The sequence below is a fragment of the Anguilla rostrata genome, chromosome 16 (assembly GCF_018555375.3).
Source record: "Anguilla rostrata isolate EN2019 chromosome 16, ASM1855537v3, whole genome shotgun sequence".
In the NCBI taxonomy this organism is placed as follows: domain Eukaryota; kingdom Metazoa; phylum Chordata; class Actinopteri; order Anguilliformes; family Anguillidae; genus Anguilla; species Anguilla rostrata.
In genome coordinates this window covers 26,098,032-26,114,838 of record NC_057948.1, presented here as the reverse complement: position 1 = coordinate 26,114,838, position 16,807 = coordinate 26,098,032, and the positions used below count along the sequence as shown (strand labels likewise).

The window sequence follows — 16,807 nt, the reverse complement described above, 5'->3', positions numbered from 1 at the left end:
CCAGGAATAGCTTCTAGAAAATGCTGACTTAAACCACACAGTCCTATGCACTGAAGGGGATCTAGAGCTTAGAATGCAGACATAGAGCTTTGGTTTTTGGGAAGCACACATTTCGCTTGGAAATCCATTCATCTGCAGGAGTACCTTGGCTGATGAAGTCTAAATTACATTTAATAACAGAATAACAACGTTAATTCTCATCCAGTGACAGAAATCATACTTGGAGATGTGGAGCCCCGCTGTGTGCAATATTAATTAATCTTGGCATCATCTGAAGCAGATTACTTGACATGATTTCCATTATTTCCCATGAACATCCCCAGGGAGAGGACAGGAAAAGTGTCATAATTAAGCTTGCCGTGTGCTGCTAAACGCCTCACTGTGGATTTTTATTTGGAAAGCGGCACATTCTACAAGACGTGTGAACTCCTTCTCTTTGAAAATAAATTACGTTTCATGCACTAAACAGGTGTTAACTTGAGCAGGGGAAGCCCTATGATATGTTAAGCTGGATACTTGTTAGCAATGCGGATAAGCCAACCTTGACATTAATGACCAGTGAAGGCATTGTATAATAAAACGCATGCCCTGAGCCATAAACTCATATACATTATTCACAAGAAGAACCAAGTGAGGCTTGCTAAAAAAAACATCCACCAAATAAAAAAAAAATGATTCTACTTAATTATTAGAAGAAAAATACTTATACTTAATTATATAAAGTAATAATACCTAAATGATTATTACTTGATTATTGCATGAACTTTACAGTGGAAAAGCCATTGACAGAAATGTATTTAACATTCTTTTCGTGAGGTAAATAAAATGACAGAGTTTGCCCCAGGGTTTGCCTCTGATGCACTGGCTGTCTTACCTCCAAAGTAGGAGCCATCGGAGAGCTTGGTCTCTTTGTTGCCTTTGGTCAGCACGCTCACCACCCCATGCTGGATGAAGTACATCTTCTTGCCAATGGTGCCCTCTCTGATGATGTAGTCGCCCGGCTGGAAGACCTCGAAGCGCAGCTTGGTCAGCATGGAGGTCACAAAATTGGGGTCGGCGTTGGCGAAGAGTGGCATGGAGGCCACCAGCTTCCTGCAGTTAAAGTTGACGATCTCCTGCGTGAAGAAATGAAAGATGACGTAACCTGAGAAACATGGGTGGACTGGCCTGATTAAACCAGCTGACATCACACAGGGAAAAACCCCCCACCTCTCTCAGCGGCTCGTTGAGCTCCCCCAGGATGCTCTCCTCATCGAACATCTTGCCCTGGTAGCGGTGCTCGTAGTAGTCGTGGATCCTCTGCCGCATGTCAGCAGGCAGCTTGTGGAAGGACATGTACTGTTCCACCTGCTTATACTGGAGACCAAGAGCGCAAAACATTCACTTCTCTGCTACAAATGGATTAGCCATAGATCACACGGTTAGCCATTTTGCACATTTTTTCTACTGGTTTCTACTGGTGTATTACCATTTATTGTTTTTAAGGGTATTGATTGGAGGTGAAATGGAAACTGTTCTTGATCAGATCTTTGTTTTCAAAAGCCTTCTAGTTTATACCTGTTTTCTCATATAAATTTAAAATAAAGCAGCGACTGTGGACATTATGGTGATTTTTCGATAAACTGCGTAGATTTGTATCAAGTGTGTCAAGTTTTGCAGGGACACTGTTCTCATATTTACAGCTGCCTTTTGAGTGTATTCTCCTTGGACAGAATGGGGAGTATTGAAGACCAGCTGGGGGATGTAGGGGACAATACTCCAGTAACTGTAAGCTGTACCATAGAGCGTGTTTCGCATATGAACAGAACCCTTATGTATGTAAAGAAAGACTGACACCTTATTAATCCACACTGCCACATGTTCTGCTATTGATAAGCCTCAAAAGATTCAGGCAGGAAAGACACACATTCAGAAGCAAAACTTATATATTACGTATAATTAAAGGGGTTTTAACTAGAAGCAGTACACAGCAGGCAGAACACATACAAAAAAAATGCATTTCAAAGATTTTTAATATACTGCACTTTAGACCAATTAGGTTTCCTGCTAATTCAATCTTGCAGTGAAGGTGTTGAAATATCAGGAGGAAAGGGTGTTTGCCAGGTGACACTATTAACAGTTACAAAAGCACATCACCATCTTAAATAAATGTACCATCACAGTTCTCTGGCATGCCCATGACACAGAGCACCAAATAACACCACGGGGATTATGTGTGAGAGGAATTAAATCATATCCAAATGCCTCCACACAGATGTACAGCACATCAAAGTGTGAAATTTAACATCAAAACTCCATCATATTCAAATCTATGATCTTTTTAAAAATACAATAGTGCGCTACTCAGTGCTTGAAATTCATTTAATTCGCATGCTGTCAGTAAAGGCCGGGGTACTCTTTGATCAGCTGTAGCAGCAGGGTCACATACAGCACATTGGGAATGTTCATAATCCTTTTGATGTTGCTCCTCTATTTCTCTTTGGAATTTCTTTGCACGTGGGCCATCTTGGACACGAGAGATTAGACAGGAATGACACAAAAAAGGCCTTGACAATACAGCACAATCTGATAATAATGGCCTTTTCGTAAAGCCGTGCCTATCGTTAACCAGAAGAGAAAAATGGACCCGCTAACCGGGGCCTGCTGCAGACAAGAGTTCCGAAAGAGTTGGAAGCTGGGTGAGTCGAGTGAAAAAAAAGCCCCACAAACGCAGAATAGTGAAAGGATGTGACAAGCCCGTTTTCACCCTCAAACCATGCATGGCAGTGGCGCTCTCTCTCCGGGGTAAATCTGAGCTCTCAAAGGAGCGGCCCCTTCTGCTCTGTGAGGAGATCAGAGTGCTGGCTGAATAAAACAGCGTGATCTGTGCCGACTGCTTGGCTGCAAGCGTGCTGCTGCGACCGCTGAATACAGATGTTAAGGGAGAGAAGGTAGTTATCAGGTAATCAAATGATGTCTTAGCTCTCAGAGGCAGAGCAAGAACCCTGCTTTCTCACGCACTGCCCTCTCTCTCTTGCTCCCTCTCTCTCTTTTGCTTTTCTCTCTCTTGCTGCCTTTATCTCTCGATCTCTCTCTCTCTCTCTCTGTCCCTCTCTCTCTTCTCTCTCACTTCTTTATCTATCACTCTGTCCTTTCTCTCTCTCTCTCTCTCTCTCGTGACAGGATGGGTTTCTGCTTCGTGTCTAGAGCAGCAATGCAGCATGTCACTGATACAAAGCCCCGCCCCCCCAACCCACCCACCTTGCTCCTTTTCGTGCCTCTGAACAGCCTGTCTCTCTGCTGTAGTCTCCACCCACTGCAGCAATCCATGAATGTTAACTATCTGGCTCTATCATCTGTTTTTCCCAACAAACTATGGCCTCATGTCTACCTGTTGATTTCCAAGGTATTATCAGTATAATTATATATATTATAAGGCACACGTACTGTAGGGGTAGACCTTAGAAGCCTTACTGTTCATAAATCACCAAAAATATAGCCTTGAGGTTTCACACAGAATATTCTAGTTCAGTGTCAAAAGGCCAGGACTTACTCCACTTATAATTTGATGCCTAAATATTGGCATTATATAAGCCCAAAACACTTTACCTACATGTTATCATATCCATAGGATTGCATCACTCTCTATGTGTTCAGATTTAACAACTTATCGCAGCTGGAAAAATGGTAAAAAAGGGCCATTGAATCTGCAAAAATATGTTTTAAAAGAAATAAAGAAAGCAGAGAGAGAAAAGAATTGTTAAGATATTCATCCCCCTGGCAACTGAGAGAGGAAGTATAAATGCTGCCTAGGGCTAAGCTTTTGAATCTCTTATCAAGAGATGTATTTTTTAAAATCCCATTGCATGATTTCAAATGTGAAGATCTGATAATGAATTGACTCCTCAAAGCACCTTTTATTTTTTCACACTACATCTGTATCGCTGAGGTGAGCTGTGTTAGCACCTGGATGCTTTGATTAGTGTCACTTGTAAAGTCAACAAAGCTGAACGTTTGAAATTACGTGACAGGGATACGCTGGCAACCTGCACGTTGCCAAGACGCTAACTCTAAGTCAGTACATTTTCAGCGTACTTTGACAATACAGAGGAATGGTGAGCCATGCTGAACTCCAGGGCAGGGATTAACATTTATTATGAGCTTCATTACCATTAAAAACAACCAGTGCTGAGCCTGTAACCTTCAGTGAGGTACTGTACGTGTAGGGAAGTATATTCTGAGTCACCCAGCAAAAACTGTGCTGGCAAAAATCACATCAATAAAATATTACAAGTAATAAATCAATAAAAACACAATAATCATTCAGCGTATTATCACATATTTTAAATAACAGCCTTAAACACGGGAATTTGTTTAACTAATTCCCTTAGCATTTACAAGCGCTTGAATGGGCAAACATTGTCTCTAAAATGCAAATATCCCCAAGAGCACAAGGAAATTGGGTCGTATTTCTGCGATTCTATGGCTAAGACCATTTGCACATGCCCTAAAATCCCCTCACTCCTCACCAGATAAAATGGTATAAATAAAACCTAATGGCAGAAATAGGTGAGTAATCATATTTCCATCTTGGAGGAAAATCCCATCAAACTGTGAAAACCGGACTAGCCTGGTTAATGTAGTATAACACGCCATTCCCACTGGGAGAGAGATTTACAGTTTGATGTTATTTCTTTAAGTTATCCCCCCATCCCATGATATGCAAACTTCACACCAAACAATAGATGAATAATTCAATTCCCAAAAGATATGTCAGCCACTTAATTACATTTCTAAAATGTATTTTTTCTGTTTTTCCCAGCTTTTCCACCATGTTGCCCTGAACTGGAAGGAGAGTAATATATTGTGTACGGAATATTCCAGAGAGGAGATAAAAGGGCTGCTTCTCTGGATTTCCCTCTGTCAGGAGACTGAAAAGCCCAACATTATGCACACTAATTCATTCATTTTCTAAGGTGTCAATGAAAACAGTCAAACAATTCTTCCTGCCATGAGATTATGAACAACAGTGTGAAAGAATGTGATTCTGAAATTATAATGAAATGGATAAGAGTTACAGATATTTGGGGCATGTCTACTTTGGAGGTTTGATAGATTGATTGGCCTGCCCATGATAGGGAGGATCCTTACCCTTATTAGGATTAATCGTGTGTAGGCGCCCGTCATCGATTTACAAACCGACCCCCAATACTGAGTATCAATGAGAAAAAAATAATTGAAATATAATTTCCCTCCGTCCTCTGTTGCCATGAGCACCAAAAAAGTAAGAAAAGCCAGTTGGACTGCTGTTCAAACATTGGCCAGCAGGACTTGTAATACATTCTCAGATTGAGCTCAGATGGTCTGACGTTCATTTTAGCGCTCATAACAGTCCCTGACACCCTTCAGATTAATGACAACCAACAAAGCAATGGCTAATGATAGAAGCTAAAGCCGGAATGCAAAACCAAACTGGATGCAGCTCAAGCTGACAGCAATAATGTCCTTATTTGAAAGGACCGGGGGCCAGATTTAGCCTACTGAGGGCCAGGAAATAGCCGCAGAACAAACATATTCGCTATACTGAGGCTCTGTTGCGGTCGCACGTAGCGACACATTAACGTCCAATTTACCACAACTGCTTCTAATTACGAAATGAAACGCATTAATTAGCAATTTTGGTACACCTATATAAATGGGTTAACAACAGAAAAAAAAAACATTTAAATTTACATATGAGGAAATGATCATAATGGACAATGAAGTAGCCTACAGTATTACAACGCCCTCACCACATAGGAATACAACGCAACACGTACGGAACGCAGAGAAATTTGGAGCGATATCACGAACAAAATGAATTCATTAGGCGTAACAAAACAAACATTAGGTTAGACGTTGTAAAGAGATTGCATAATGCAAAATAACTTTTCGACTCACTAATGTGGGCAACCAAGGAAAGATTATTAACACTGCTTGAAAAACAGGTGTAACAATACCTGTAAAATGAGCAAATCGCGGGTGTGGAAAGAATATGTATGGGAACTGTATTTAGGATTAATTATTTCCTACTGAACGCTTATGCACAACAAAAATCATCACGCTAATATAATCTCAATTAAGAGCATTAATAAATTAGACTTAACTAGTCTAAATTGCAGGTTGGCCATGCAGTTTTAGGGAATTTGCCCCAGGTAAAAATATGCTTGAACAGATTTATCTATGTATCAAAGGGAGAGTTGCAGTGCTGTAGCCCAAACTCCCTCAATCATGTTCTAACAGCCCCGGTTTTTGTAAATGAATTAATATCGCGACCATGTAGCGACTGATCTTTGCGACGAAAGACAGTCTCAGTCCTTTGGCACAATGGTTCTCAAACCTGGTCCTAGGGTACAGTACCATTGCGCATAATAATAATACTACTACTACTAATAATAATAATAATAAAAAGGCTTATTAAAATTCTGGGATACCAGTTGTGGCTGGAATGAAAACCAGCGTACATAGTGATTCCCCAGGACCGAGTTTGAGAGCCTCTGTTTTTGTAAATTTGGCCCTCAGTTGGGGTTCAGTTTCACTTTTCTTCTGTTAGCCAAGTGTTTCTGGAACGATTTCTCTCAGTACAAAATAGCAAAGGGAGACAAGCCATTCAAAATGTGTTTGATTGGAAAATTATAAGTAAAGGACAAAAAAGCTTAATAATTTTTGGAATATCACCCAAGTTTAACCGGCTCTAGACTGTCCCATTAATTATTCCTTGGGGATCATATATTTCAATGCCAAGTGTTAATTAGAGATTTGGAATGAAGGCACAGTGACAAATGTGTTATTTAGGCAAAGCAAGTCACAACTTGCTACTTGCATGCAAGGCCCTTCTGGGTTTTTGCTACCAAGTTATGTTAGATTTCAATAGAAAAGGTATAAATATAAATAGCTGCTACAATCATTAAGCAATGACAACATGCTCTCTCGGGTGTACTAAAGCTCACTCAAATTATGTTGTATTTTTACCAAATCATTATTTCATTAAATGAAAGTCTCAATTCCTGTAGCACAGTCGAGTTCCATGCTGGGGCTTGTGCTGCCAAAAGATGAGACAGATTTGTGTAACAAGGGGTTCACTGTAGTGAATAATATCCCAGTGCCCATTATAGGTCAGTATATTCTGAATAGCATGTATGAAAAAGAATTGTCTGTTTAATTTTGTATAAGCATAAAGCTTCCAACAGCAGGGGGCAAAAATGAATGTGGAAGGAAGATTCTGTGGCCCGAGTTATGCTACATGCTCTGCAAAAACTCCTTCTGTTTTACTGTCGTGTTCAAGGCAAGTCTCAGTGGCATGACATTCTCTCATTCTGTTATTTGGGAAATGCCCCAGTTGGCTTTAAATTAACTTGAGGCTGCAGCACGAGGCATAACTTTTCAGAACTGTGAAATGTGCCCGGGACAATAATCAAGCATTCACCAGCTGTCAGAATTGGAATTCCATCCATTGCACAAGTGGTGTGATGTCACAACAAAACAACGTGGGTCTGCCTGGTGTGCACTGAGTTAGACGGGGAGGTGCCACTGGGAAATCCAAACATGTCCGCACCTACATAGCGGCCTGGAGTTACGCACTCTGAGCAGAAGAGGCAGGCTGAGGCACACTCAAAATGACAGGTCTGATCATCCACTGAAATTACATTTTATGTCATTTAAATAACTAAATAAATAAATACAACATTGCAAAATCAAACAAAAAGGCAGATCAGGTCATTTTGTCTTCCTTCATTAAAAATGAATTAAATGTACTGTTTTGATTATAAATGAAAGTGGTAATTATGTTAAAATGATAGAAATATTTTAGTCTCATATTGCTTCCAGATTTCAGTTGGAAATTACGTTTAAATTAAATTAACATGTACTTCACAATCTACTATCTGAAAAAAACAACAAATGATCATTATTGCTATCAAGTACCACAATTCAATTAAAGGCATTCAAAGCATAATCACTTGGGATTTCCCTTTATATAACAGCCACTGTTGTAGTGGCTTCATTTTAAGAGCTAATTTAAGATAGCTGTACTGCTTCTGACAGACAGAACATTTATCACACTTGGTCACAGTAATGGATTTTTGTCTCCTGAGCAGATTAAAAGCAAGACTTTCCATCCCTAACTTTTGGCTATGTTTGAGTGCATTTCAATTTTTTTGCATAATATGTTAATATTTCTGAACTTGTGGAACCACTTTTGTTCACTGATTCTTTTCTGCCAAATATGTTTTGTTTTTTTTAGAAACAAAAAAACAAAAACAAATCCAGCTATTACCTGAACAATGTCACAAGCCTCCCATAAGTGCTTCTTAATATATTCAGTACATCACTCTTTCACCTCTCACTTGTCTTCTCCTGTAAAGCTAATGCATGCAGAGTCCTAAATCATCTCCAGCGCATGAGAGCAGTGGGGAGTGAACACCGCAGGTGACTGCTGCCCGAGGGTGACGAGCCCAGGCCGTCTCAGGCCGTCCCAGGCCGTCTCAGGCCGTCTCAGGCCGTCCCAGGCCATCTCAGGCCGTCTCAGGCCGTCCCAGGCCGTCTCAGGCTGTCTCAGGCTGACTCAGGCTGTCTCAGGCTGTCTCAGGTCATCTCAGGCTGTCTCAGGCTGACTCAGGCTGACTCAGGCTCTCTCAGGCTGTCTCAGGCTGTCCCAGGTTGTCTCAGGCTGTCTCAGGCCATCTCAGGCCGTCTCAGGCCGTCCCAGGCCGTCTCAGGCTGTCTCAGGCCATCTCAGGCTGTCTCAGGCTGACTCAGGCTGTCTCAGGCTGTCTCAGGCCGTCTCAGGTTGTCTCAGGTTGTTTCAGGCTGTCTCGGGCTGTCTCAGGCTGTCTCAGGCCGTCCCAGGCCATCTCAGGTCGTCTCAGGGCCCTTTCCACTCAGCGGAAGCCCCAGGCTGCGGCGCGGTCCCCAGCCGAACCCTCGCGAACATGCCCCGGGAACAAGGTCGCTTCCTCGGCCTTCCCTGGAGTCCGGTCACATTTGCGGGGGAAATAAACGATCAAAGCCGAGCTCCGCACCCTCCGTAATGTGAAGCCCGGCCGCTGCGGACACCCGCCATGTCCTTCCGTTTTAAGCTCTTCCCTCCCCTACCTTCGGAGCAGGATTAAACTTAATGAGACCCGATCTCCTCTGCCCGCTAGGGAATGCCGTACGTCACCCCACAGTACCTTATCTGAGCGCACCGCGGCACAGCTCGGTTTACTTCACAAGCTGACTAAGAGATGCAATACCGTAGGATGTTGTTATGAAGGCTTTTTTGAGTCAGCGAGGAAGCTCATCCCAGGTGAATGGAGACAGTTTTCCTCGGGGTGAATCTCACTCGCCGCTGCGGGCTGATGCAGAGAGGGAGTTGCGTTTTCGTCATGTGCCCGGAAGATCGCCATAGAAACAGATGTGCTCCCCACCACGTAAAGTGACTGGACAACTGGGCCAAGGGCACCTGTCTCCCAAAATCAGGGGAGATTGTGCCCACTGATGTGGATTATGGTGTTAACCTCTAACCAGGGGGGCAGGCAGACTTTCACTGCAGGGAGAGGGAAGTGGTGAACCTTAGACCTCAGCAGAATGGCATGATGGGAACGGCGCAGCACATGGGCATTTATGAAAAAAGCAGTTTGTCCAACGGCGTAACAAGGTGAACTTCCCCCTGCTCCAGAGAGCGTCTGGAAGTGTATGAGAATGTGCAGTGAGCAAACAGGACTGTGGGATCTGTGCACACTGATACATGAACACTTAAAAATGAAGTGAAATCTTCAGTGCAGCTGGCGTCTCAGCGGGTGATGCCAGAGGAAACATTTGCATTTGATTAGTCTGGCTGCCGGAGGAAGGGGTTCTGCGAAAGGTGTCAGGACGTCCCGTGGCTCGGTCCCAGGGCCGTGCCCGACTCGAGCAGCTGCTGAACCCACTTGGCAGGGGCGCGTCTCTGAAGTGGGACAGCAGACAGGGCCCCCCCCCCGCCCCTTCTGAAGTGCTACTGCTGTTTCATTAGTCATCTGTCTGTTCGGCACACGTGACAGGCTTTTTTTGAGTTTGTGGTTATTTGTGACGGTTTTAAGGGTTTGAGCCTTTCTCCTTGTGACACCTCTGCTCTCAGACATGTGAGGGGAGTCAGAGGGAGGCACAGCGAGGCCCTCCCCTTCCAGAACAGATCTCTCCGCTGCTCTGTGGCCCCTTGACCCCAAGGAGGCTCCTCGGGGCAGAAAGACCGTGCGTCCCCACCAGCACCCTCTCCCCGCTCCAGAGCAGCACTCAACAGAAGGGCCGTGCGGCGGCCTGGCACCACAGCTCATTATCACCCAACCCAGTGGAGGGTTGGGCGCGCCGGCCCCCCCCCCCCCCAGCATCTGCCAGAGCCTCCCACTGAGGGGGATCGCAAACTTAGTGGAAGTAGTGCTGGGAAAGCAGATGCCACAGTCTGCCTTCAGTCAAATCTGAAGGCTTTGCTGAGCGGAGTTTGAGCTGCCTACTGCCGCCGCGTATCTCTGCACAGCTACAGACCTGCAGCCGCTTGGCATGGCCGCACGGAAACCAGCTGCCACATGATTTCAGCTTTAAATCCTGGCAAAGGCCTGGCCGCTGTTCTCTAGGAAAGGTTCAGACCAAAATGACTTAATTAATACAAAACCTAAAAAGGATGGCTTGCATGAACATATAAAGTATGACTATCACAAAGTTCTAAGAAAATGATCATGCTTTATGTTCAGTTAAATGGCAGGAAGCTGGTGACTTCGTGCCTGTGCAGTCACAGTATTGATCACCCAGCCTGCTTTGTTCCCTTCAGTCCTGTCGTGTTTAACCCATCGAGCTGTTGTAATTTACTGGTCGCGGCTTGCATCCCCTCTGCCAAATCACCTCAGGACATCATATAAGAAGCATCCTCTTGAAACTGGTGTGTCGCGTCTAACAACCTGTTATCTGAGAGAGCCGCAGTGACTGCCTTCAAGGACTGGAAAGGCCATTAATGTGGAGGCAACACAAGACTCTTCATGTCATCAGGCCCAGCGGTACCGGCTGTTTATCAGTACGACAGAGCTTCACAGACAGAGGCAGTCCTCTGGTACTTCCTCTGTGTCACTGGTGCAAGCGTGAAGACATGAGCACTGCTGTTAAGGACTTTCCCATGTGTCTGAGGTAGAAGTACAGCAACACTGAGTAGCACTGAGAATAAGTAAAACTCAATTACATCAGGCATTTTCAAAAACAGTTTCCAAATAGTTGTATATACAGTGCAAATATTGACTATGTTAAACAAACTTTGGAATGACATCATTTTTTTGGCACAGATCTTTTCCCGTTGGCCTTTCAGACATTGCAGTGCTACCCACACTCACATGCTTTCTGCACCTCTGGGGCATCAGAGGCATAACATAAGAGGGCAGCAATTAGTCACCTGTGTCACATGACATGTTGACCGGAGTTGATCTCGCAGTCTGAGACCGACAACACCTCATCTTGCTCAACTACCTAGACCAGACCCGCTCACCTTCTCCTGGTACTGGCGGCGAGAGGAGTCCAGTGACTGGATCAGAGCGGTGGCATGGCCCACAAACATGGCGTAGCACGTGGCACCCACGATCATGCTGAGGATGGTCAACCACACGTCCGTCATGCCCACGGGAGGGTACATACCGTATCCAATGCATAGCATGTGGCTCATGGCCTTGAACAGGGCGTAGGAGTACTGCTGGCCCCATGTGTCATTCTGAGAGAGAGAGAGAGAGAGAGAGAGAGAGAGAGGGAGAGAGGGAGAGAGAGAGAGGGGTAAAGAGAGAGAGTGAGAGAGAGAGATAGGGAGACACACAGTGACAATGTCCTGTGTCCTCTGACAGTCCCGTAGAGGCAGCCATAGAAAGGTCAGGAGACATTCAAATACCAGGCCCATCACTAGCCAGGACAGGAGACAGAACATAGACAGTAAGGTTGGATTTAATGTCAATCTGGTTCACTTTTTTTATTAGGCCTGGGGTGATAAAACAGGTATGCAAGGACTAAATGCACTGCTTTAAACAATTAAATTCTATTTTCCAAACATGCTGACAAAAAAAGTTTGAAAATACACAACGGGATTGGAGTGGGTGGCTGTAAAACAAAATGTAGGTCAGCTTTTTAAAAAAGAAAACATTTCATCGAGTTTCCAGTTTGTGGATAAATGACCCTCCTCCCGTTAGAGCCCCTTAGTAGTCTACAATGAATCAATATGATCTCTTCCCCGAGGTGACATTTTCAAATTGCTCTCAAACCTAAATTTCCACTTGAGCAACAGATGAAATATCGCTTATGCGTGCTGATGAACAGGTCAAATAACAGCAAAATCATGTAAGAACAAGCTAGCGATTCACAATAAATACTAATATTGTTCTGCGGATACAGAAACACTCTTGTCAGCTTAGGATGAAAAGCAAGGCAATGACTGCATAATGGAGAGGCATGGGAGGAAACTCTATTGTTTGAGGGCATCGGAAGACAAGCCAGTTTATCAGAGAAATCAGGGAGAAGGCCCCATTCACAACTGAAATATCCCAGTTTGCAATCCAATCCAATGTCAGTCATTGAATTGTTTAAAATGCGATGCCACGAAATGAACAGATAATCCCCGATATGTTCTGAGACATTCTGTTGCATTCTGTCATTGGTTTGTCTAAAATCTAATTTGAATTTTATGGGATTGCTTTTGTCATTTTAGGAATGGAGCATTCACAGAGCGCAGATTAATCCTCTTTGATGCCCAAGAGCTGCCATGAGCTTGATAATAAATCCACACATTAAACCAGGTCTCTGAAGAGGCTGGGGTCATTCGTAATGTTTAACATTACTGCGTACCACCATTGTGTGGTAGGATCGGGGTGACACATAAGGCATCTTGCGCTTCAGCCACATAAATGCAGACGGCTGCAATGAGCAGTCACAGGGATGTATGTATTCATTCAGGGATTCACATGAGACACATCCCATTATTTACTGCTTCACATTCAATTGTGTTAGTGGTGACTTACAGTTTCAATTGTGTTCAATATAAGAAGCCCACCGACAACCAACCCTTAGGACCATATTAATCAATGTATAACATTTTAGTCTGTAAAGCATTTGCTTATCTTAATCATTACATACTCCCATATCCTGAAGAGTCAGTATAAGGGCTTTAATAGTGGAAATATAGCTACCGTTGATCACTCGGTTGTCCATAAAAATACATTATAATGATGAATAGTCACCATCCTAAAGTCCTTTTGAGTGCCTTGGAGAATCACAAGTAGTATATTATACAGGCAAACAACAGAGAAGAGTGAGTCTAATGCCAAAACGGTAAACCACAAATTTGAATAGACAAAATAAGAAAAGTGCCAGGTGCAACAAGACCTCCCCACACTGCACACTTACAATGGGTTTTGGAAGAAAAAAAAAAAAGTTTTTAAAAATAAAAAAGGGTGGGCATTAGGAGAAATATGATTAATTGAGCGAGAGGACGTGTTAAGGTAGCACTCACCACCATCTTGTTCTTGGACACCCAGCAGTCTGCGGGGAAGTCCTGCAGCATGGGCACCAGGAACTGCAGGCACCCGTCCCAGTGGCACAGCAGCAGCATCATGCCAATCAGGTTCACGATGCGCACCATGGCGCTGGCCAGGTCGTAGGTCATGTGAAAGATCTGCGTGACCCGTCACAAAGGGGAAGGCAAATGTGAAGGGAGCAGCCAGGCACACGTTTGCTTGTCAGCAGACTACAGCCCAATTAAGATCAACAGACTACAGCCCAATTAAGACTGCTGCACCTGCGGCACACGGATCTACAGTGTTCTTCTGCTGTTCTTTCCACCCCGTCGCCCAGCTTCCATTTCTGCTCTTCAGAAACGGGGGCTCCAGTTGACTTTGTATTTGTGAGATTACATGCGAAATATAATGGGAAGGTATGAACTCGGTGTTAATCTGACCCCAATCCTAGGTTGTGGTGCCCTTAATCTGATGCACGCTGTGAAATTAAAGAGAATATTCTGTTATATAATCCATTGCACATCACAAAAACTGTGCCACGCAAATAGTGTTCATACTGGAAGCAGGGCAAGAATAATGCTCTGCTCATTAGGGTGTAAATGCTGTAGAATTACACTAATGAACCACTTACATTAAAAATATTAAAAATCCATTAGAAAAATCTATTTTCCTACAAGGCAGGGCTACAGATGTGATGTCTGCAAATTCTTCACTGGTAAGAATGACAATTATTCATAAAAATGATGTGCAGATATACCCTAATATAGTACAGTAATTAACAGTATTGAGGGCAAGTTTTCATTGTGCTTATAAATCTGCCACACTTAAAAAATATAGCCTAATTTTTACATTCATATGCTAATACTGTGAATTGCATTGCCTTCTGGGAAGACTTTAGGTTGGCCATAGTAAGGACAATTAGGGATGAAAAAATATAAGTTACAGCAAAGCGGTTTAACATCTGTTAATAATTTAGCACTTTTTAAGGACTGCTGAATGGTCTAAGGCAGAGGCTCTAAAACTCAGTTCTGTGGTCTGGTTTTTGATGCCATCAGTGTCTTGATCAGATAAGCTTTATGAAAAAGTGCTCACATTTTTCTCAACCTTATGCTTTAAAACACAAAACAGGTTTGGCTCATGGCTATTTGCTTTGATTTTTCTCTGATGTCTTCATTTTCCACAAATGGTTTTCACAAATATTAACTTGTTCTAATCACTTGCCGTATGACACAAAACTATAGCATTAGTAGATCTGGCTGATGAAAAATCCTGGGATTTGGATATGGGATATTTATTTATGCCAGGAATGGGCATTTCTGATTTAACATAGCCATATGATGGTAAATCATCACACAACAGGCATCACAAGTACCTCATTATGGATGATTAACAGCCCATTTCGACTGTAATTGTGGCTGGGACCAAGACCAGCATACACAGGAAGCCCCAGGTCGGAGTTCGAGAACCCTGAGTTTGAGAGTCCCCTGAGGACTACGGTCTGCTAACAATACCTCTCTCCTTGTTAAAAGAATTGCAGGCCTGTTTATAGCTCTGTGCTTCAGAGGGTTATGCTGAACTAGACACTCTTTGCCCTTTCATTGTGCCGAGGGAGGGATAACACAGCAGAGTGGCACAAATCAACCACAGCCGCGCTCGCCATCGCGTGCCGACGGCATCCTGCGCCAAGCGCTCCCTTTCCGCACGTTCTCTCACGCCTCCGTATTGTCATTTCTTTTTACGCTCTCGGGTTGTTCTTCCGTCATGTTTTTCGCCGGGGAAAAATCAGCGAGGGAGAAGAGTCTCCGGGAGCTGGAGGTTGTGTGGGTGGCTGCGCTTGGGATTCACATCAACTTTTTCTGCAGCGCTGTTACAGATGGAAGGCTCGGGCTTTCTGCTTGAGTTGGGAGAAACGGCTGGGCTCACAGTGAGCTGCGCAGAAATCCTGGGCCCCTGTTCAATGTGTCTACCCTCGGGCACGGTGACATCATTGAGTGGTAGGTACGTCGCCCCTCAGAATCGCCAGAGTTTCCAATGAGAAGCTCCCTGCAGCGACATTCTGTACATAGCGCTGCTCTCGCAGAAGCAAACGAGGCCTATTTTCATAAATCAAATTCATTATGCATTTGCACAGCAGAAACTGCTATTCAAAAGACCTTATATCGCTGGAATTGGGCATGTTAGCCATTTATACAGTAGGACATTTACTCAGGCAATTTAGGTCAAGTAAGTTGCTCAAGGGTGCAATGTCAGTGCACCATCAAGAACTCAATCCTGCAGTTGTATGGTTATGAGTCTCATATTTCCCAAAGGCAAACACATGAAGACAAAGCCCAGTAGCTTAAAATAAATTGCGCTCCATCACATTAAACAAATGTAGCATATGAATAAATAATGAATTACCCCATAACAATGTAGTGCTTCTATAATTTCTAGTGTTCCTTTATCTGCCATTACGACAGTAGATTACCTCAACTGGACAAAAATAAAAAATATCCATCCATCCATCCATCCATCCATCTATCAATCCATCATCTATACCCGCATATTCCTGGACAGGGTAGGGGGAGGTGCTGGAGCCTCAGGGAAGAAATCTCTAAAGATAAAGTTATTTTGTAAAAGGACAAAGCTCAACAAGAATAACAAAATGTCTACAAGGCTTTTGAACATGAAAGACAGCAAATTTAAAACATCCAGAGAGCAACTGAAATGTCGTCTTGAATGAGGGTTGACTGTTACACACTACAAAAGTAGTTATATCATTACTACTGGCAAAATTATTACAAGAAGCTTTCTTTCCAATAACATCTGGGGCACTGCTAGTAATAACCAAAAGTTTTCAAATGCAGATGCAAGGACAAAAGGTAAAGCTGTGAATGCATGACTTCTAAATCCCAGAATTAAGAAGAGCCCAGCTTTCCTGGTCTGACAGGAATAATGCCATGCAAATCTTCACATCGCACTGAAAATATTAAAGAGCAGCAGCATTGAAATGCAGTTCAAGAGGGGGCAAATTTTCACATTAGCTCTTTTTTCTCTCCTCCATTCAAATACATGGGCTAAGCAAAGCAAAGCAGGGGAGGGCTGTCTCTTTTTTAAAGGATATTCCTTCTTGGAATATCCTTAGTCAGATGTGTCTGATATACAGCCATTACAAAAAAAAATGTTATTTTGCAGTAGAATAACAGTGTCTGACATAAAAACAAAGATGGCTACTACTCAGGAAGGAGGCATGACACTGTCCTTGTTCACAATGCTGAAATATGAATACATGTTGAACTACTGGAATTTTAGCAGTCAAC

The 16,807-nt window shown here is 43.3% G+C and overlaps 1 protein-coding gene across 1 annotated transcript in view; it reads right to left on the bottom strand.

Moving 5' to 3' along the window:
* Positions 1–16,807, bottom strand: part of LOC135242187 (potassium/sodium hyperpolarization-activated cyclic nucleotide-gated channel 3-like) — a 56,547-nt gene that overhangs the window by 16,942 nt on the left and 22,798 nt on the right. Inside the window, exons 3-6 of the mRNA XM_064313153.1 lie at positions 13,505–13,666; positions 11,504–11,722; positions 1,210–1,356; positions 875–1,115 (exon numbers count right to left, since the gene is read on the bottom strand). Of these exons, the coding sequence (XP_064169223.1) occupies positions 875–1,115; positions 1,210–1,356; positions 11,504–11,722; positions 13,505–13,666 (769 nt within the window). The remainder of the gene's footprint in view (positions 1–874; positions 1,116–1,209; positions 1,357–11,503; positions 11,723–13,504; positions 13,667–16,807) is intronic.